This window comes from Phodopus roborovskii, unplaced genomic scaffold, assembly GCF_943737965.1.
Source record: "Phodopus roborovskii unplaced genomic scaffold, PHOROB, whole genome shotgun sequence".
NCBI classification, from domain to species: domain Eukaryota; kingdom Metazoa; phylum Chordata; class Mammalia; order Rodentia; family Cricetidae; genus Phodopus; species Phodopus roborovskii.
The window spans coordinates 16,359,694-16,382,793 of record NW_026126413.1 but is presented as its reverse complement, the minus strand read 5'-3'; the positions used below and the strand labels follow the sequence as shown (position 1 = coordinate 16,382,793).

General features: G+C 37.6%; 1 protein-coding gene across 2 annotated transcripts in view; it reads right to left on the bottom strand.

Moving 5' to 3' along the window:
• Positions 1-23,100, bottom strand: part of Adamts6 (ADAM metallopeptidase with thrombospondin type 1 motif 6) — a 225,340-nt gene that overhangs the window by 61,839 nt on the left and 140,401 nt on the right. For both annotated transcript variants that reach the window (XR_007834420.1, XM_051182886.1), the window contains exon 15: positions 9,646-9,748. Coding sequence is in view for 1 of the 2 variants with exons in the window: in XM_051182886.1 (XP_051038843.1) it covers positions 9,646-9,748 (103 nt within the window). In the remaining variant the exon portion in view is untranslated. The remainder of the gene's footprint in view (positions 1-9,645; positions 9,749-23,100) is intronic.

The window sequence follows — 23,100 nt, the reverse complement described above, 5'->3', positions numbered from 1 at the left end:
GGCAACTAGAAGGAAGTCAATCATGAAACACCAAGCAAATCAGCAACCCCCAACACAGAGGGAACTACAAAACACAAACAAAAAACAATAATCAAATTTAGAAAAAAGTCAACAAAAATCACAGGAATTGCTACCCCCTAATAATAATAATTCTCCAATTAAAATATGAAGATTAGCATATTGGATCGAAATGCAAGATGTAATTATTTGTTGTCTATAATCGCGGGATAGAATGTAGTAGAACAGGAAGGGCTGAATGGGGAGGGAGATGAAGGGCAGGGAGGAAGAATGAGCATGGGGAGAGATTACTGACATCACTTACCTTTCCAAATGCCAGTGGCAGCATACTACTGAAAACCTTCCTAAAGCACATACATATTCATATATACAATACATTTAAAGGAGTTATACTATAATGAGGAAACAGTGTCTCCCCCAGACACCAAAGGCTATCACATGAAAAGCCCAGTGCTAGGTGTGTGTTATTTACTTTTAAGTTGTTTGTCAATGAGGTCCCATAGACCCTTCAGAGATCATGACAGGCTATCGCTATTGCTCTAGATTACCCTACAGAATTTTATGGCAATATTCTAGTGCTACAAACACCATAGGGCAGGGAGAAATCAAGCTAGTACTGTCATAGAAGCTTCATTTCTACTGACCTGCTTTCATGTTAGAAAGTGCTATGTATGCTACCAGGAAAGAAAAATAAAAATAAAACTTTCCTAAATATCCACCCTGCAAGCTACAATAATGACTGACCTGGAAAGACATGCTTGCTGATGCAACATGAATATTATGAGAGTAAGCAAACTATTTTCTGATTTGACTTTAAGCCTGCACAGCAAGATGGAAAGGAAAACACAGCTAGCCATGTGTATATTATCTGATAAATCACTTCTTCAGAAATGTAAGCATGATGAAGACTTTACAAGATGTGTAAGAGCTGTGGGGCTTCATAATCACAAAACAAATCACAGAAAAAAATGCCAAAGGGAGTTTTTAAAAATGAAATAAAGGGATCATAATTAGTAACATCAAAGTACAAAAACCACAGGTAAAGCTTAAGTATACTATTGAGTGCAGAATAATATTTGTACCACCATGACAGCATGCAACCACCTGTAATTCTGACATAATGGCTAGCAGGCAAAAGTATTCAAGCCATCTAGAGTTGTTACTTGTAAATAGACACTGTCGTGGTAGTTGTTACTTGTAAATAGACACTGTCTTGGTTAATCTCCATCCACTGTTTACTTGGCTGGGTTATAATCATCATGAAAGTTTGTCTCTTGGGTGGTCCAAGAAGATGTTTTCTAGAAATGTTTAACTGAGCAGGGCAGACCAGACTGAATATGGACAGCACCATGGAATGAGCTGATGTGTCAGAAAGAAGGAGAAAGCTGGGGGAATGTCAACCTTCATCTGGCTTGTGGTTTTAATAAGAATGACCCTGTAGGCTCATGTATCTGAATGCTTAGACACCAGGAAGTGTAACTCTTTCAAGATGTGGCCTTGTTGAAGGAAGTATGTCACTGTGTGTGGGGGGTTTGAGGGTTCAAAAGACCATGCCAGGCCCAGTCTCTCTCTCTGCTTCTTTCTGCCTATGGATCAGGATGCAACTCTCAGTTACTGCTCCGGCACCTGCCTGTCTGCACACTCCCCACTATGATGATAAGGGACAAATCGTCTGCAACTGTGAGCAAGCCTCTATTTAAATGCTTTCTTTTGTAAGAGGGTGCTTTGGTCATGGTGCCTCTTGACAGCAACAGAAGGTGACTAACACATCTACTTCCTAAGGACAGAATGTGGCCAACTTCCACATGACCCTGCCACTGTGCTTTCCTCAAACCGCGAGCCAAAATAAATCTTTTCCTTAAATTGCTCTTATTGGGTACTTTGTGACAACAACAAGAACACTTAAAGCACACACACACATGTAAAATGTGTAAATGTTGTAAAACGTGGCATTAGGAACAGAAGTCAAGAGAGTTAAAGTGTATAAATTTTCTATGTGATCAAATTTAGATTATTGGCAACTTAAAATATATCACTAATAATAAAATATTTCATGTAATATTCATGTAAAACTACAAAGCAAAAGCCTTCGTAAATACACAGAAGAAAAATGCAAAGAAGACTTAAAAATCTATAAAACCGTCAAAATAATTGACAAATGGTGAAAGATTTTGTCACAAACATTTATTTTAAATTTAAAGCAGATGAACTTCTTTAATTAAAAGATGCATGGGAGGCTGAATGGAATTAAGACAAATTAAAAAGACTCAAGTCTATATACTGCCTACGTGTAAGCCATTTCAGATTTAGAAACACATAAACTGTAAGTGAAAACATGGAAACAGTCCATGCAAGTAGAAATCAAAAGACAGTAGTAGGAACTATGTCAAAAACCAAAGGACACTGAATAAAAAAAAAAAAAGTGAAGTGACAAAGGAGGAGATCATAAAACAATGCAATAGTCATTCAAGCAATTGCAGTTTACATTTGCAAATACATATACACCCACCATTGGAGCACCAATACACATAAAGCAAATGACAACAGATCTGAGACGAGAAACATACACTGTGACAATAAAAGGCGATTTTGATATTCTTCTTTCAACAATGAATAAATCAGCTACACAGAAAAGCAATGCAGAAATATTGGAGTTTAGTTTATTGTAGGCAAAATAGACACAGTACAAAACTGTGTGCAAAACATTCTTTGAGTACAAAATAGGTTAGAATAAAAAAAATTCATTAATAAATTTAAGATCAAAACAGTAGCCAGCATCTTTTTCTGGCTACCATGATTAAGTAAGACTTATGCCAGAGATAAAAGAATGGTCCAAGGTATATAGCTCAATAAATCTATCACATCACTACTAAAAAGCAAAGGACAAAAACCTCAAATGATCATCTAAATACATACAGAAAAAAATTAACAAAATGAAACCAACTTTTCATTATGAAAATTGTCAGTTAACTAGGATCAGAATGAAGGCAATTTAGCACATCAAAGGCCATCATGATAAATCCATGGCTAACAACTGAGAAAAGTTGAAGGCCTATGAGACTAAAGAGATGCCCATTCTCATCACTTCAAGTGAACACAGTACTAGAAATACTAGTCAGGAAAGAAAAGGAGGTAAAGAGCATCCTAACTGCAAAGTAAGAAAGCTGATTGTTCTCACTGTGATTAGAGAACACTAAAGATGGCGCGAAATCCTGTCACAAATAATACACAAAAAAATAGATAAAGCATTCCCAGAATTCTTAGAGCATCACAAAAGACACTGAATAGCCACAGAAATCTTGAGCAAGAATAAAGCTTGGAGAATCACACTCCCTGATCTCACATTGTATTTCAGAACTGAAGAAATCAGAGTTGTGTGGTGTTTTCTAAAACAGGCAATGTAATAATGAAACATAACAGAAGTCTGTGAAATAAATCCATGCATTCAAAGCAAGCGATCTTCAACAGATTTGTCAAGAGTGCATAAGGATAGTGTCTTAAATAAGTAGTGGTAAGAAAACCAGAAATTCACATGGAGGAAAAAAATGAAACCGTAGCCTTACCAGACACCACACACAAAATTGCCCAAAATGAATTAAAAACTTACACAGAGACGCAAAGCTAATAAAACAACCAGAAGAGAACAAGAATAACATTCCACGACACTGGTTTTGCCAATGGATTTTATAAAAATGACACCTATAACATAGGCAATAGATACCAAAGTAAACAATTGGGTCTGCATAAAATTAAAACATCTTTTAAAACTGGGAAAGTAATCCCCCAATGGAAAAGGTATTCTGTGGAATGCTAAAAAGTATTTGCAAGGCATATATACAGTAAGGGTCAATAACCAAAATTTATTTTTTAAAAAAGGAAAATAGTAAAAACAAGAAATAACCCAGTTGAAAATTGGGCAGTTGTGTAAAATAGACATTTTCTTTTTATTCTCCAAGAAGAGATACATATGGCCCAAAGGTACTTGGGAAAGTGATTTTGTTTTTTGGTGTGTGTGGGTTTTGTTTATTTGTTTGTTTTTTGTCTTTTTGTTTTGTTTTGTTTTTGTGTTTTCTTTCCACTAAGCACTAGATATACACTTGCCAAAACCACAGTGAGATGTTACCTCACAACTACTAGAAAATTATTGGTTAAAAGTCACAATATAAGAGGTGTTGGCAAGAATTTTGAGAAAAGGGAGTCTTTATACATCATTACCAGGAATGCAAGTTGGTACTGCCATAATGGAAAACATTATTGAGGTTCTTCAAAAATTAAAGGCAGCAATACATTACGTCCTAACGACTTGGCTTCTCCAAAGAAAACAGAATTACTATCTCAAAGCTATTACCACATTCCCATGTTCACTGATATATTACTTCACAAAAGCCATAATATAAAGACAACCTGAGTGTCTCTCAACAGATGACTAGATACAGAAATGGTGAGGTATACAAACAGACACAATATATTTTTTTAAACCTGAACACATATACTAGATGAATACACGAAATTCAGCCTTCCTAAAGAAATAATTCCTAACATTTGAGACAATTTGAAGAACTTACAAAACATTATGCTAAGCGAAAACCACCATGTACAGAAAGACAGTCTTGTATGATAATATCTAAGTAGAATCTAAGCAAGGGAGAAAGGTGGTTATCAAAGACTGGCTGAGATAGAAAAAGAGGGGAGATTTTTGTCAAAGGGTACAAACTTAAAAGTTTTAAGAGAAATTCTGGAAAGACTATAGTTAATAGTAATGTGTGTATACTTGAAATTTGTTCCATACGTGTAAATTTTGATTAAGGTCTTAGGCAGTCTTATCACATATAAAAATGAAGGACTATGTGAATAGATGATATATTCACTTATAATTATTTCACACTGTATGCATGCATAAAAACATCACCTTGGTCTATATATAATTTATCAATTATTCCTCAAGGAAGCTAATGGAAAAGGAGATACCATTATTCACGAAGGAAAGAACTAAAGGGCCAGTAAGATGGCTCAATGAGTAAAGGTACTTCTTTCCTTGAGACCTGCATTTGACCCCTGCAACTCAGACTAGAAGAGAACGGACTCCCAAAAAGTTGTCCTCTGACCTCCACATAAAAGCCAATGCATGCACATAACAGCACTTGCACATACATTTACACAGTACTGAAAACAAATAACTTTTTAAAAGAGGGGACTGGAGATGACTCCTTGATTAGACTCCTGGAATCCAGTTGTAGAGAGAGAGGACTGATGAGCAAAGGGGTCAAGACCAGGCTGGAGAAACCCACAAAAACAGCTGACCTGAGCAAGTGTGAGCCCACAGAGACCAGTCTGACAGCTGGGGAACCAGCATAGGGCAGAACCAACCCCCTCTGAACATGGGTGTCAGTTAGGAGGCCTGGACAGTCTATGGGTCCTCTGGTAGTGGAACAAGTATTTATTCCTAATGCACAAATGGACTTTGGGAGCCCATTCCCTATGCAGGGAGTCTCTCTCAGCCTAGATACACAGGTGAGGGCCTAGGCCCTGCTCCATATGATGTGACAGATTTTGATGACCCCCCATGGGGAGAGAATGGGGGGATGGGGTGGGGTTTGATGGGGGGCATGGGAGGACAGGAGGAAGAGGCAACTGGGATTGGTATGTAAAATAAGATTGTTTTTTATTTAAATAAAATTTATAAAAACAAGATGTAATGTAGTTAAGTAGTTTTTGGGGGGTTTTTTGTTTGTTTGGTTTATGGTTTTTCAAGACATATTGCTTTGGAGCCTGCCTTAGACCTAGCTCAGTAGACCAGGCTGGCCTCAAGCTCACCGAGATCCAACTGCTAGAAGTAGCTAAATTTTCATCAGCAAACACAGTCTTTAAGAACTACATTGTGGCCACTGTATAGTTCTAATAAATAGACCATTGACTAAGAGGGAGTTAAAATAATAAGTAAATATATATGCATCCAGGGTATAGCATCCAATTCCACTACACAGTAAATGGACCTAATAGACACTTACAGAACATTTCACCAACAGCCAGAAAATATACATTCTTATCAAAAAAGGGAACATTAGCAAGGATAGACCAACAAAAACTATTAAACTGGTAACTTATCTAATATTGCAATACATAAAATCAAAACAGAAAAGTAGCACTTTATATAGCAATAACACATTTGATAAGAAAATGCAATTATAATTACTATAGTCTTTCTCTGCATTCTCTCTTATTCTCTTTCCTGTACACACACACACACACACACACACACACAGAGAGAGAGAGAGAGAGGGAGAGAGAGAGAGAGAGAGAAATAGATTTAAATTATATGGTATAGGCCTGTGAGCTACAAAGCAAGACCTTGTTGCAAAAAATAAGATACATATATATATATATATATATATATATATATATATATATATATATCAGCAAAGTAGGCATGATAGCAAGCAACAGTATTCCCAGTACTTTTAAGGGTGAGGTAAGGTTTGTGGTCAGCCTGAGTTACAAGCCAAGACTCTGTTTCAAACAAAACAAATGGCCAAATAACCTGATTCAAAAATGGGCAAAAGGTTAGATATCTCCCACCTTCACAAAGATAATATCTCAGTTGGAGCAGACAATTTATAAAGGGCAAAAGGTAGGAAGAATACTATACTCTGTGGAGAAAAGAGCTCTTCAGCGTGATGGTTAGGACTGTAATGAGTATAGCAGTTATGAAAAATAGAATGGAAGTGCCTTAAACAAGAAGTAGGAACATGGCAGAAAGGCAATGTTAATATTGTGTGTGTTCAAAGGAGCTGAGATGCTTGCATCAAAGATACATCTGCACACATGCTGATCGCAGCACTACTCTCTACAGCCAACAAAAGGAGTCAGTGAAGATGCCTGCCAATGGATGACTGGAGTAAACTTGATGGAATATTATTCAGCCATGGAAAGAATTAAGAACATTCTTTGTAATCACACTGATGGAACTAGAAAACATTATATGGGGTAAAATAAGACAGGTGGGCAAAGGAAGATGCCACATGTTCTCATTCACCTATGAAAGAGAAGAAAGTTGATCACCCTGAATGAACAATAGTCACTATAAGACAGAAGTAAATGGGCAAGAGAAATGGAGGAAAGCTGGATAACAGATGCCAAAATTTGACTGAGTAGGAGGAATCAATTTTCCTATTCTATGTAAGACAACTATAGTCTATGACAATTTGTCATATTCCTCAAAATAATTAGAGAAGAATTTGAAGGCCCCCTACATATAATAGTGTGTGCTGTCAGCCACCCTGATAAGATAAACAAATTCCTGAAATGACCGTACTGCACCACATAAGTATAAGTAAATATCAATTAAAAATCAAAATAATTAATAATAGATTTAAAAGGTAAACAATTTTGAGGGAAAGATATATAAACAACAACAATATAAAACTGGCTAAGTACATTAAAGAAAGCTCAACAAATCATCTAAAAATGCTGGTTATGGTGTTGGAGTACATAACTCTCAGATGCTCTTGGTGAGAATTTAATATGGTACAATCATTTTTTTTAAACATCAGGCAATTTCTTTTAAAACTCAACTCTCATTTGTGCTATGGCATAGAATTTCACCCCTGCTCATTCACTCAAGAGAAATGGAAACATGCTCATAAAAGACCTGAACAAAACATTCATACCAGCCTGGTCACGTATAACAAATGAAAACTAAAACCAGCCCAGGTCTCCATATGCATCAGAAGTCAAAACAAAGTAATTACTACAGAAGAATACTATTCACCAATAAAAAAGATTAAACTACTGCATATCGCAACATGGAAAATATAAAAGCAATGGCTAAAAGAAAGTCTTACAGAAATTGTAATGGGCAAGAATATATGAAGTTCTTGGGCAGGCATAACTAAACTAGGCAAGAAAAATGAGCAATGGTTACCTCTTGAAGAGATGACCGAATGTGAAGAACTATGAAGACTGTTTTGGGACTAAACATTTATGTCCTTTCCAAATGTTTATTGTTCAAAGTTGAAAAGCCCGATATGGTAGTATTTGAAGATGGAGCCTTGAAAAAGCAACTGGGCCATGATAATTAGGCCCTTATTAATTGGATTAGTGTCAGGACCTTCTCCCTCTTGAGTCATAGTAGGTACAATGAGAAGATGGTAGTCCGCAACTCAGAAAAAGGGCCCTCCTTAGAATTCACCCCTGCAGGCACCCTGATCTTTGGTTTCCAGCTTGCAAAACTAAGAGCAGTCAATGCCTGTAGCTTAAGAATGTTAGTCTATGAAAAAGTTAAATCTCTGAACCAGTAAGGACTGGGGTAATTTTGGAGGTAATGGCGACATTCTGTATCTTGCTCAGGCTTCATGGGTATGTGCAGCTGGCAAAATTCAGAGAGAACATAGTTAAGATATGTGCACCATCTCATTGCCCATATTCTTATGGCAAAAGAAAAGTAAGCAAACAACTGAATGATGGTCAATGGTACAAATGCCAAAGCATTCAGAAGAAAACAGCTACAGATTAATTTAAAATGCATCAAAACCGGCACGATTAATAAGTGGCTAGAGAGGTGAGCGTATATATGCATAACAAAATGATAATAGTAAAATATCGGCGGTCAGTGCACAGTGTTACGCTCAAAACACTTTTAAAAAGTACTCTGGTCTTGTGTAATTTTAAAGCAAGATTTTATAAAACAATGCTTTTAATAGTACCTTAAGAATTTCTACACAACAAAATGTAGTTTATGTTTTGAAAATTAAAAACCTCATCTGCTAATGACAAATATTAGTCTTTGATACATGTCCAAGTTAAGCAGCAAAAATGCTTTCAGATAAGGAAAAACATTTAATCTTGTCAGGCACAGTGGCACACAATTGCAAATCCAGCACCCAGGAAGCTTAGTTCAATTGGAGAATAAGTTTGAGGCCAGCCTGCACTACATAGCAAAAAAAAAAAAAAAAAATCTGTCTCAAGAACAAAGAACAATCAAACAAACAACAAAAACCTAACCTCGAACAAAACTTAAGCTGTGGCCAGTAAGTTAGATCAATGGGTACAGAAGTTGGCCACCAAGCCTTTTGGACCTGAGTTCAGTCCCTAGACTCCTCCCTCGATATCCACTCAAGAGTCCTGGGGCATCCTGTGTTCATGTGTGCACATACAGTAGCTTCTAAAAAGCAAACCAAACAATACAACTTCAGAAAGATCACTAGCCTTTGACTAAGGGAAGGAAATAAACAGATTTCTTTTTCTCTTTAGAATTCATAAAGTTGATTTATGTAGGCATGCTTTTCAGGGGATAATTACAAATATTCAATGATTATAACTTATCCCAGGAAAGACTCAAGCAGAGCTCATATTTTTATGTGACTACATACTTCCTAGGAATTTTTTTTAGCTTGCTAAAGAGAATGTTTTTAAAATATATTTTTAATAAACTGTAAACTATTGCATATAAACTATCACAGGGAAGCAAAATATGAGAGTTATAAAATAACATAAGCGTTTTCTTGCTTTGACCAGCAAACACTAATTCTAACCTACATGTCCATGAAGGTCTGCATGTGTATATTTACACACTCTTAGATATGCAAAGCTCTCAAGCAGGAGTGCTCTGCCGGCCGGGTTATACATTACCTCCAGTATAGGGTTTCCAGTTATAATGCTTTCCCCGGAAAGGCATATTGTCAAAGTCTGCACACTGTTTTTCTCGAAAATCTCGGGAACCCAAAGGGCATGGCTAAAATAAAATAAAATCATAAATGGTACCATTGTTGTAAAATACCAAAACCAAGGGACAGTGTCCCTAAAATTTGTATTTACTGACCACCACCCTATCTCCTCTGGGTATCCTCTGACTTTTGTTTTACCATTTTATAATAAAGACTCACACTGAGGTGTCTGAGTCTTAAGTCTAAGTGAGAAGAAATTATTGCAGTGACTTAAACTAAGTGCTAGAAAGTTGCCGTGGAACTTTACATCATACCTCCTTACAGAGACACTCAGAAACCAGACAAGAACCTAGAACACAAGACCCTTGGTAACAGTGTCTGAAACCCAGGTGCCGAGGCTCACTGCAGGTTTACCTGAAGCACTGAGATGGAGAGTACTGAGCCAGCATCTAGCTTGTAAATTGCCATTTGCATCCCCCACCACTACAGATGCTCCCTGATGAAAACCAGAAGTTGACCTGGGGAAAATGCTAGGATTCAACTCCAAGCGCCTTCAAATTCAAGAGGTTTGGACTTATTAAAATGTAAATTTCACCTTTTAATATCACCGAAAATGAAATGATAAATTGGTACCAAATGTGCCCATTTTTAAGGGGAAAGGAAATGGTACAGAAACAATAACTGGTTATAAAAGTTTGGAATGTTTCTTTTACCTGAAAATTTTAAAGAGAAAATCCTACCAGTCTAACTAGGTCTCAATTAGAAATGTCACAGTCATCCTTTATTCAGATCTAAGTACACAAAGATTGAAAGTATAACATCTCATGGAGTGTTTGAGCAATAGGACACTCTGATTTATCTTTTCAATTTCTATTGCATTGTAGCACTTAAAAATAAAAAAAGCTATAAATTTCAAAACACTAAGAAAACTTTCCACTTAAACACAGAACAGAGTATATCATGAAAGAACAAAATGGGAAGAGGGTAATTTTGGAAATCCAACCCAGGGCTCTGTAGATGCTGGGTAATAACAGTATGTCACTGAACCACATCCCCAGTCCTGGAAATACTTAGCTCAGGATAAATGACAAGTGAGGTATAGGCATCCTCACAGACAGTCTTGAGAACTTTCCCCTAGACATCTCCCCTAGACATTTACCTTTGCTTTGTACACTGTCCAAGATCAGTAACTAATAGTAAATTTCTATGAAATGTGTAAAAATAATAGGCCATGCTGTACAAATATTTACATGACTGTTATTACTTACTACAGGCTATGGCTCAAAATTTTTAGCATATTAAGTCCAAAACTTCAGAATTGAAAATAGTGGCAGAAGCTGTACATAATGCTATGAGCCCAAATCTTAAAATATACTCAATGCAGTGAAATACTCCATCAATTCCAAACCTAAGGCTTCTTTCTGTGTAATTACTCTTTTGCCTACTTTTAGCAAGTATATCATTCTATTCTTGCAAACCCTTATTTTCAATATTTGCTAGTATTTGGATCTTTGGAATACTGACATTGGACATTGCTACATGACATTGTCATCTACAACGTTCGTGGTCAAGAACCATACAATCAAACTACAAACAGTCAAAACCTGCAAGAAAAAAAAAAAAAAAAAAAAAAAAAAAAAAACCTCACAATGTTTTAAATGTTTATGATTTGGGGAGGGCATATTCATAGTTCTTATTGATTACATATGTCTGATAAATAATATGGTTGGACATAATAAGGAATGTTTTCTAACCTAGTTTTCCTTTTTTAAATACTAATTTTTATTTGTAATTGAGTTTATGTGTTTAAGGGTACAAGAGAATATGCACATGAGTGTAGGCAAACATGAAGGCCAGCAGAGGGCGCCTGATCCCCTAGAGCTACAGTTACAGGTGGTTGTGAGTCACCCAACATGGGTTTTGGAATTGTATTTAGGTCCTCTGCAAGAACAGCCCATGATCTTAACCACTGGGCCAGCTCCCTGGTCCCTTTCTTAGCTATTTTCAAAGACTCTTTCATGAGAGCTAAAGTTGTCTGTCAGTGGTTCCCAAGCACCAAATATGTTCTTAAAGCAAATACCAATTTCAAAAATATATGTAATTTGAACTATAGATACAAGTTTTCACCTAAAACAGTTTAAACCACTTAGAAGTTTATCCAAGCACAGTTTTTAATCTAGTTGAAAAGACCAGATTGAGGTGGAAAAGTACATAACTATTTCAGGAAATATAAATAGCAAACAATAATGTCTTACAGCTTGTCTACAGGTGCTGCATGTGTGAAAGACCAATATGCCATGTAATAAGTTATGAAAGCAAACTTTGACTTTGTCCCAAAGTATTACAATTGAGATAGTTAAGACAGGAAAAGGGCCTGGAGAGATTGTTAAGACTGTGTTGGGAGGATTATTGAAAGGGAAGCCAAGTAAAGCTATGCAGGCAGGAAAGAAGAGATTATTTGTACTGAATGGTAGACACGGCCATCCTATACCAAAGTCAGGAACTGTACAGAAACACAAGGAGAAACAATAGGTCTCACACAAACACCAGTATAAAGCTCTGAGTTCACACATTAAGGCACTCATTGAATGCAAAATTAAAGCTGCTGCTTTCCAGTATTTCCTGGGGACCCTTTAAAACAGAAGAAAAACCAATAGTCAAAAATGGAAGCTGATGTTTAATGAAGCACTTGGGTGACATGACATGAAGTTTCTTACCTATTCCTTTCTTCTGAGTGCCTCTCCTAGGGTCAGCTACAATAAAATTAAAATCATTGTTGTAAATGTCGCTTAACTAGTTCTAAGTACACTATGACAGATTTCAGAGATCTTTAGGTGTGTTAGCTAGTTAATCCCTAACAACACACTCATGAAGTAATCATAATCATTTTACAATGAAAGAACTGAAGTACAGAAAGGTAGAGTGGTCATGTCGGGCCCCAACGAATGTATTTACAAAAAAGAAGAGACAGGTCAGATTTGATAAGTTTTTGAGCCAGGACAGAATAGTATCTGTCAAGAACTGATGTGAGAGGAGATGCAGTACCATTTGAACAGATACTTAGGCTTTATCTACAATTACCCATCCTCAGAAGGACAGACAAACACTTTTCAGAGGGCTACAACTGTTAGCAACTTCCTTACTTTCCATCAAACTTGCCATCTTACAACTAAGTGGTTTTTATTCTTTCTTCTGAATGGATGGATACTAAGCAAATCTTCCTAGCCTGAATGATACCCAGGCCTTGATAAGTTTCTTTTATGTACAAACTAATTACCCAAGTTACCAAGATTGGTAACTTGGCCTAGGATTACTTAACAAGTATTTAAAATTGTATAATATGTATCAGATATAACCTGGGCTTTGGGGGTAGAGGGAAAAAGAAATCCCCGCTTTCATGAAACTTGCTGTAGTTTGGCATGAGAGCATGATAAAGATGGGAAGAGGGAAGTTGATTGAATCACTGAGGGAGTGTGGAAAGAAACTGAGAGGCCTGCAAGTACAAATGCCTGCAGGTGGAATTATTGCTGCATTCACAGAACAGAGTGCAGGGCTAAGAAGGTCTGGATAGGACTGTTTCCATGTCTTTGTTTCTAGATGTTCTGCTTTCAGTTCTCTCCTGAGAATGCTCTGAATTTGTGAAGAGTAAATATAAGCTAAGCAGGAATCACATTTGTTAGTTTGGAGATGACCAAAGAGTAAATAAAGGAAGTAATTTCTGGAAGAAATTTGTAAAACCTATTTTGTTTAATTTTCTTTAATCGAGAGTTTAATGTGTAGTATTTTTTTAGGTGACTTAAGGATGGTAATATCTATACTGTCCTAAAGCCAGTACAGAAAACAATGTGAACACTAACCAAGCATCCTCTTCCCAAACAAGGAGAGCCCTATGGATCCAAGAGCAATTCCACAGATCTCAGCCTCCAGGGTTTGTATTTTCAAATTAAAAACAATAACAACACATTCTTATCACCATTTTTCCAGATAGGTAGGCATTAACACATCTTATAAACTATATTGTACTTTCAACTATTTGGATAGATAATCTTACCTTTTGCCTAAACTCAACATATCTTATTGGTAGATCAATCTAGAAAGAAGGCTAATCCACTGACTGGGTGTAAAAATTGCTACACAGAGGAGTTTCAGTGCTTGCTAACAAACTTGGATGTGGCATTCCTATTACAAGACTTTAATCCTGGCTCTGTCTCAAGGAAGAGGGTAACCTTGGCAAATTCTAAATCTCTTTACGTCTTTCTTTCATTTGTAAAATACGTCCCAATGCCCTAATCTCGAAGAAAAAATGCATCCCAAATGCATGTCTTACTGGACACTGAGTGAGAATGGGCTAAGAATGGAACATTTCTTTCCCCTTTCCTCGCCAGACCCTGAAGGAAACTGGCAGAGAGGACAGCATCGACTTCTGCATCATCAGAGATAAGCAGGGAAGCTGCTCAACTCTCTTGTGTTACTACTTTCCTACATTTTACAAGTCCCGTCTTTCTGCCTACACGCCCAGTACACACATGCTTCACTCTTCCCATGCTTGACCAGCTTTCAACACTCTCAGAGGCTTCCTTCTTCAGGAGAGCAACATACTCTGCTTCAAACTCAAATGCTACTCTACTTAGCAAGCTGTACATTTGACAAGTTAGTGTGAAGCATGAACACGCTTGATCGCCTAGCCAGACAGACACCTTTGTGTATATTACACAAAGATATGGTATGGGCTAATAGAGGTCTAGCTTCTGGATTTCTCTTCACAAAATCTCCAACTCCCCAATTACCACATTCTATCTTCCTGTTGAACTAATGTGGTCCAGACATAGGAACTTCCAAAATTAAATGTGATAGTCGCATATAGGGAGTGTGAAGGAGAATGGTAACCATAGGGTCCTACATTGGAATGCTTATTTCCCAGGTTGTGGAACTGTTGGGAGAGGATTTGGAGGTGTAGCCTTTGTTGGAGAAAGTATGTTACTGGGCCTCTGTCTCTCTGTCACTCTCTTCAAATATTTCTAAGTTTCTTTGTTTTATTAATTTTAAATAAAAAAACAATCTTATTTTACATACCAATCCTAGTTCCCTCCCTGCCCCTGTCCTTCCACTCCCCCCACCTTCTCCCTGTCCCATCCCCCATCCATTCCCCAGGGAGGGTGAGGCCTCCCATGGGGTATCATCAAAGTCTGTCACATATTTGGAGCAGGACTGAAGCCCTACTTCCCAGCCCTCTACCCCCATATCTAGGCTGAGAGTATCCCTCCATAGGAAATGGGCTCCGAAAGCCCATTCATGCACTAGGGGTAAATACTGGTTCCACTGCTAGCAGCCCCATAGACTGCCCAAGCCCCCCAACTGACACCCAAGTTCAAGGGGCCTAGTTCAGTCTTATGCGGGTTTTCCCCAGACAAGATCTCCTGAGTAAATTGGGATCATGGGGAGAGGGAAAGGGGAGGTAAGAGAAAGAGCAGGGGAGAAGGGGCAGGGGAGGAGAACATGAGGGATCATAAAGGTTGAGTTGGGGGGAGGACAGAGAAGGAGAGCAAGGAAAGAGATACCTTGATTGAAGGAGCCATTATGGGCTTAACGAGAAACCTGGCACTAGGGAGATCTCCAGGAATCCACAAGGATGACACCAACTAACAATCTAAGCAACAGTGGAGAGGCTACCTTAAATGTCCTTTCCCGATAATGAGATTGATGACTACCTTAAATTCTATCCTAGAGCCTTCTTCTGGTAGTTGATGGAAGCAGAAGCAGAGACTCAAAGCTAAACACTGAGCCAAACTCCTGGAATCCAGTTGTAGAGAGGGAGGAGTGATGAGCAAAGGGGTCAAGACCATGCTGAGGACAGCCACAGAGACAGCTGACCTGAACAAGTGGGATTCTAAGATTCTGTTAACTCAGATAAGGTAAGCTCTCAGCAACTGCTTCGATGTGTTGTTGGCCTGCCTTCTGACATGTTCTCTACCATGTTAGTCATGAGCTCTAATCCTCTGCTCCAAATCAAGCATCTTATGTTATGTTTCCTTGGTCATGGTGTCTTGTCACAGCAATGGAAAAGTAAAACATTGTCTTACTCAAGTCTCACTTTAATTTTTCAATTACATGTGTTCATGTGTGCATGCGTGTGCGCGTGCGTGCGTGCGTGTATGTGTGTGTGTGTGTGTGTGAGTGCATACTCTCCTGCACATGAGCATGCAGTTTCATGCATCTGGGTGGGCACAGTCCAGTTATATCTCACATGTGGAGGGCAGAGGATAACTTGCAGGAGTCTGCTCTCTTTCCACCATGTAAGTACTAGAGAGCTAATTCAAGTTGCCAGGTATAATGGCAAGTGTCTTTACTTTGTGAGCATTCTTGCTAGCTAGCTCAGACTTCATTTTAATACAATTTTCTCCTTATGTAGTTTCCAGGTGGTTTTTGAAGCTGTTGCATGTTTTTATTTCTAGTAGTTTCGATATTCATTCAATATTCATTTGTGGTGCTGAGCAGAAACTCATGGCCTTATTCACGCAAGGTAAAGGTTGGCACTGAGCTACATTCTCCTTTGAAAGGAACGAAAGACTGATAACCTAGATTTTTCAAATTGAAACCTAGCAATAAATTTTGTTATCATAATCTTACATGCAAGCTTTTCAAACAAAAATGATCACTTCACTATGTGCTCTGAATTTAAAATACCTATTTATAAGAGAATTTTTCCCTAAGTATAATAAAAAGTTTAAGAAACACACATATGCTTTGTGATATTTAAGTCTTAAATAAAATATATCTTAGTTATTTACCTTTTAAGAACTAGAAGTCTCTTAAAAACAAAATACATCTCTCTTTAAAGGTTAATCCCTACTTCTGGAGACATACTATACACCTAAAATTGCACGCACACACACAATGTATATTGGATAGATTTCTAAGAAAAAAACTAGTTGGCACATGTCTATTTTCTAGCTATAATGTGGGGCACAGCTACAGCACTGATATTTAGTGGATCAACTCTGCGTTGTCATCACTTACCCTGCACATCTCTCCCTGGGGACAAGAGCTGTAGTGTCAGAATGCTCTCAGCTGTCTGGTTCTGCTGCAGAGTAAGGTTAGACTAGAAGGGACACAATGTCACAAGGAACCATGGGCTCCAGGGAAGCCTGTTCTGCCACATTTCCTCCTAAGGCTCCATCCCAATCAGCAGTCCCGTGCTGTACTGGATCACTTCCATTGTGCTAGCCCACTACTGAGGCTTAGTCTCCTCATTTAAAAAATATGTGGAGAATAGTTGCCCTTCCTCATAAAAGTGATTTGAAGATCGATACAGTTATTTATAAATGAAACTACATCAAAACCCACAGTCATAGACATAATAATAGCTACACTCAGTTGACTTGTCTATTTGGTAATAGAAATAGCTCTGAGATGATTTATGCACGTTAGAGCTTTCAATTCTCAAAAACCTTGCAAGTTTGGGATAGTTATGTGCTATTATTTAGAAGCTGACAGAAGTTTGGTGAGATTAGGTGGCCTGCCAAAGTCAGAAAAGTAGAGTCAGGACTCAAATTCAAGTCAATTTCACTACCAAGTGGACATTTTTTTTTCCTATCACAATTCTAGCTCCAAATACATGCTATAATTTTCCTATCTATACAACCAAGACAACAATATTATTTAAGATTTAGGCATGGAACCAAGAGAAGAAAAGAAAAGTGAATAAGAACATATCAAACTTACTGAGAATATACCCAAATCCACTACACAATTTATACTGGATGTTAGGACAGATCATAGAAGACGGGACCACTCATGTCAGACTGCTGTTGCACACTGAGTGCACAAAGGAGGTAGAGAAGATGGTTATGAAATTAAGAAGATGTGAATTTCTACTCCAGGAGCTTAGGCATGTCACCAGTAAGTCTATTCCAGTCTTGGGTGACAATAACTCACAAATAACAAAGAATAAGAAAAACAAAGGAAACTCTTTTTAGAAATATAGGTAAGTCTTTTCCATGCCCCCTAATATGTTTCATTTAAAGAAATATTTAAAACACTTTATGTAAAATTTGGTTCATCTGTTACAAAGAGAAGTTTCTTTGATGAGGGGGTGAAGACGACCCTTATCTGTGGTATAGGATAAATATGTAGAGTGAAGTTAGTGATTATACTGGTTCTCCTCCAAGATCCATACTACACTAGCCTTGGGTAGTTGGCCAGGTTTCCAGTACCAGGCATGCTTTTCCTCTTCTTGAGCAGTTCTTAAGTCCAAATAAAGAGCTATTAGTTACCATCAAAGTAGGGATGTTCCTACTGGAGTACATTACAGAAAACTGCAAGCAATCAAATTGCAGAGTTTTTGGCACCCAGTTGTAGAGGGGATATTCACTTTGTCTCCTTCTGTGGCACTGACCTCGCCCATTGGGGGGTGCAGCTAGGGGCAGAAGTGACCTGTGGAAGGAGGTCTGAGGAGGAGCCAGGGAACGCTCTTTTGCTGGCAGGTTGTGGAGAGAAGAGCGGGGGGGGGGGGGGAGGGAACTTGCTGGTGTTCATCTGTCTAGGTAGTAAGTTATTTCTCCCTGAATAAACATCTATTCAGCCTATTTGTTTATCCTGATCCTTATTTAATCGCAATACCCAGTTCCAACGGATACATCTACAATTCCCATACCTAAGAAAGGCTCAGGAACAATCCTGAAAGATTATAAGATCCAGGTGACAGTGTCTCCTAGTAATGTCAGACATGACTGTAAAAACATGAATTAAACAGGCACAGCAACAATAGACACATCAAAGCAGACAGGGAAGTCTATAGGGTCTCAACCCTACACAAGGCAGCTAGGGAATGCTGAGAGTAGGAGAAAGTGTTACCCAGCAAACCAATTTATTATCCAGTACCAAATGGTCAACCCTGAAAGTGTGTGTGTGTGTGTGTGTGTAACATTGTACAGACTGAACAGGTTATATTTAGGAAAATGTATCATATACATATAAATGTAAAATGGAGAAAGAGGCCATGAATTTGATTAAGAGCAACTAAGACTATATAGGATGTTTAGAGGAAAAGAAACAGAAATTATGTAATATTGTAACCTCAAAAATAAATGATGTTTTAAAAATGGTTCATGTCCATAATACAGTACAGTTATTATTTTCTCATTCTAAAACTTAAATTTTCCAGTAAGAGATTCATGTCACTAACTTAATTCATGCTACTTAAACAGTATAATATATATATATATATATATATATATATATATATATATATGAATTTTTGCCTTCTCAGAGCATTCCACACAATTATTTTAAGAGAGAGGAATAAATAAGAAAACTGCTCATAAAAACAAATTTATCTATTTAATCGCAATATATTTAGGTGCCAATGCAGAGGATATTTCACACAGGTACCAACTAACAGCAGATTTTTTAGTAACTCCTAAGCAATTCTCTTTCATAGAATTAAACACAGGAAATATCTTTACTTCTGACAATGCCTGCAGGATAATCACGTCACTGCATACCTTTACACACAATAAAAAGTGTCAGAGATCAGCCACTTCCCTTTCACTCACAGAACAGAACTGATTCCTGAGTTAATGAGCCCTTAACTTTATGCTTTGCATAAAATGTTGCTGGGCAAACCCAAGTCCCAGTAAGCTATGCTTATTAGATTAGCTAATGACGCTAAATATTCAGGTGCTGAGTGAGAGCAAACTGTCTCCAGATTTTCTATATATCTTCCTAAAAAAGATTTTTCAATTTTACTTTATGTACATGAGTATTTTGTCTATGTGTATGCTGATGTCCGTGGAGGCCAGAAGCAAGCATCAGATCTCCCAGGGCTGGAGTTACAAATGGTTGTGAGCCAGCATATGGATACTGGGAACTGAACATGGTTATTTGCAACAGCAGTAAATCCTCTTAACCACTGAGGCATCTCTCCATCATCCTTCTATTTGTCTTAAATAAATGCTCCTGCTCTTTCAGTAGCTTTGAGATGAAAAGTATATTGGTTTCTCCTCCAGATACAAATATTGGCATTATCTAGTACTTTGGCCATTATCTAGTACATATTATGTGCATGTGAAATAAAGGATCTTCATCTAGCAATTTTAGGAGACTCTAACGTGACCTTTGCTTATGTAAGCAACAAATTGCTCGTCCCATACATTCTACTGCAATTAATGAGTCTCACTGCACAGAATCTAAAGGGCTTAGTTTCTGTTAAGAGCATCAGGCCATGCCTGTAGAGATGGCTCAATAATTAAGTGTACTTGTTCTTGCAGAAGACCCAGGTTCAGTGGCTCAAACCCATCTGTAATTCCAGTTCTGACCCTCACTTCTGACCTCCTAGGGAACCAGTCATGCATGCGGTGCACATACAAACACACACTCATACATGTAAAATAAATAATAATTTTAAAAATTATTTTGAAAGAGCGACAATGAATTATGTAATTGGAAAGCCATTTGTGATACATTTTTATGTCTGTATTGAGTCTTGTCTTTATAAGCTCACTATTCTGTCTTTACCAACTGGGAGTGAGAAAGCTAATGGGAACACTGCCCCCCTTAACCAGTGGGTGCTTATCTTCCTCCCCTTGATATGTCCCTGGTTGGATTTATTTGACATTAAGGAGAAACTGTTTGTGTTTGCTATTAGTAAGACTACTTGATCTATGTTGGTTCTAGGCTTTAATTTCCCTATAACTTAATCTAAAGATTTACGTCTTGTATTTTTCAATCCAGTTCACCATTATAGGATTGTGCATAGGTAACACCAAGCTTCTAAGTGTTCCAGTGTGGATACAGCTCCTTTTGTCATGTCTACAGATGCTATAAATCTTAGAATTGATGGCATTTGTCTCTGTACTAGGGTTATTTCACTGAGATATTAGACCAGAAATTGTGAGCCACCTTTAGTAAATAGAAGAGCCCTGTGGTGCATATTTAATTCACTGGTTCTTCCTCTTTCCTCTGACTTTCTTTCTCCTTTTCCCAAGAAATAGGCTTCCTTAAGGGTTTTTCATGCATATTTAGTTTAGGGTAACCACAACCTGTCCCCTCCTCTTCCCTGTGCTCCCATCCTCGTCCATACTTAAAGCCTTGACTTCCTAAATGTCCACCTTTTTCTATCATGTGTTTACTATACCTTCATTCCTTACAACCTCTCGCCTTCCTTTCTAGCTTCCTGAGCTCTGTACAAATGTAAATATCCACATGTAGGGTCTACACATGAGAACATAAACTTTCTGAGCTTGGGTTAGCTCACTTAGTATATCTTCAAGTTCCTCCCATTTTCTTGCAAGTTTCATAATTTCAGTTTTGTTTACAACTGGATAAAATTATACTGTGTATATGTATATTTTCATTTTCCATTCACGAGTTAAAGGTCAGCTGAACCGACTCTATGTCAAAACTATTGGGAATAGAGCAGCAGTAAACATCGATGTTCAAGTTTCTTGATAGAATATGCAGCCCTTGGGTATATGCCTAAGAATGCTATAGATGAATCATGATAGTTCTATTTTCTGCTTTTAAGATGCCTCCACACCAACATCCACAGAGGCTGTACTAATTTAGATTCTGACAGTAGATAAACATTCACATTTTCCCACATTTCATCAGCATTAGTTGTCATTTGTTTTCTAACTGGGTTGAGATGGAATCTCAAAACCCTATGCCCATTTGCTTGATGCTCTCTCTCTCTCTCTCTCTCTCTCTCTCTCTCTCTCTCTCTCTCTCTCTCCCTCTCTCTCTCTGTGTGTGTGTGTGAGTGTGTGTGTGTGTGTGTGATGGTGCATGGTGCTTCTTGGAGGAAACAGACAGCTCCTGCTTTTGAACCAAACTACTACTGTCTTCTGATTGAGGAATTGACATCATTGATTCAGTTATTAACAGTGTGTGCACTGATTCCTGCTATTCTGTTGATTTTGTAGTGTTTCCCCTTCCTCTCTATTTAGTTTTATTCTAGCATGGTTTATTAATTCCTGTGGCCTCGTGGACAGGTTTGTTTTTCTCTTTAATCCAAAGGATTCCTTTAAGTTTTCACTGTAGAGTTAGAGATTCTTCTCCTTTTTCTGTGTCTTTAACTCATAGATATTATCTTTTCACTATGTTGCATATACCTTACAATTCCCACAGATCCCTTATTATTATTTTACCTTTGTCCTTGTAGATTTGTTCCAGTTCCTCACCCTTGTCTTCATGTTCAGATATCCTAGATATTCAGTGATCTCTTTGTTCCATTATATTGCTGAGACTTTCCACAAATTTTTGTGTTTCTTATGTACTGCATTGTTACTTATACATATGTTGTTATTTCTTTGCTTTGTTGGGTTATTTTTAATCAGTTTTGTTCTTCCAGTTGAAGTATTTGCAATGTCCAGTGGGACTTGGATATGGTAGTTCCTAGTTCTGAAAATAATTCCTCAGACCAGGGGCTCTGGATGTTTTGTATAAGGTTTATATTATTCCTTAAGTAAGATATCAACTATGAATGCAATCAGAGTTTCTTGATATTAACACAATTCATCTGTTGAAGCAATTAATAACAGTGACCCTTTACACTTCAATAACTGTTGGAGAATAAGCAATCAAGAGTAGTGTGGAGCTCACTGATATTTTTAAACTCTAATTTTTCCAACTTGTTCAGATTTTCAGTCATGATTTTAATGTAGTGCTAGAATAAGTAATCAAAAATCTATAATCAATAATTATTAGTAGCATTATTGATACTATTGTTTTAAGTGCATGTATGTATGTGTTAAGAATTATGTGTTCATGTAAAAGTGTACACATGGCATTCAGGTGTGTGTATACATGTAGAGGCCACAAGTTGATGTTGATATCTTCCCTAATTGCTTTTCCCACTGTTAATTGAGATGGAGTCTTTAATTGAACCTGGAGCTCATTCATTCAACTAGGCTGAGTAGCCATTGAGCCCCAGGACCCTCCTGACTCCACTCACCCAAATACAAATGCTGTGGTTACAGGCTAAGTAGCTTTTTTACATGGGTTCTAGCCATTTGAATTATGATCTTCATGCTTGCATAGCAATTACTGTACCAACAGGGCCTCCCTCCCAATCATGCCCCTCTCAAACACACACACATACAACTATTTTGAATGTAAAATGAGAAATAATCAGAAACGCAAAGTACTACCAGCCAGTCACAAGAAGGGAAGACTTCTGCATTATTTAGGAAATTGACAAGCTATATTAAATAGGATGTGCACCATAGAAATAATTCAAGCAGCATCTATTAAACAGACATGGGTCAGCTGCCCCCCTAGGTTTTCCACTTTATATTATAATGTATATTCTTAGCAAAAAGTTAGAAAGCATAGAGCATGCTTAGTCATGAGAATAAAGCACTTTGAGGGCTGGGGATATATATCACAGCTCAGCAGAACAGCATTAATCTAGCACATAGTG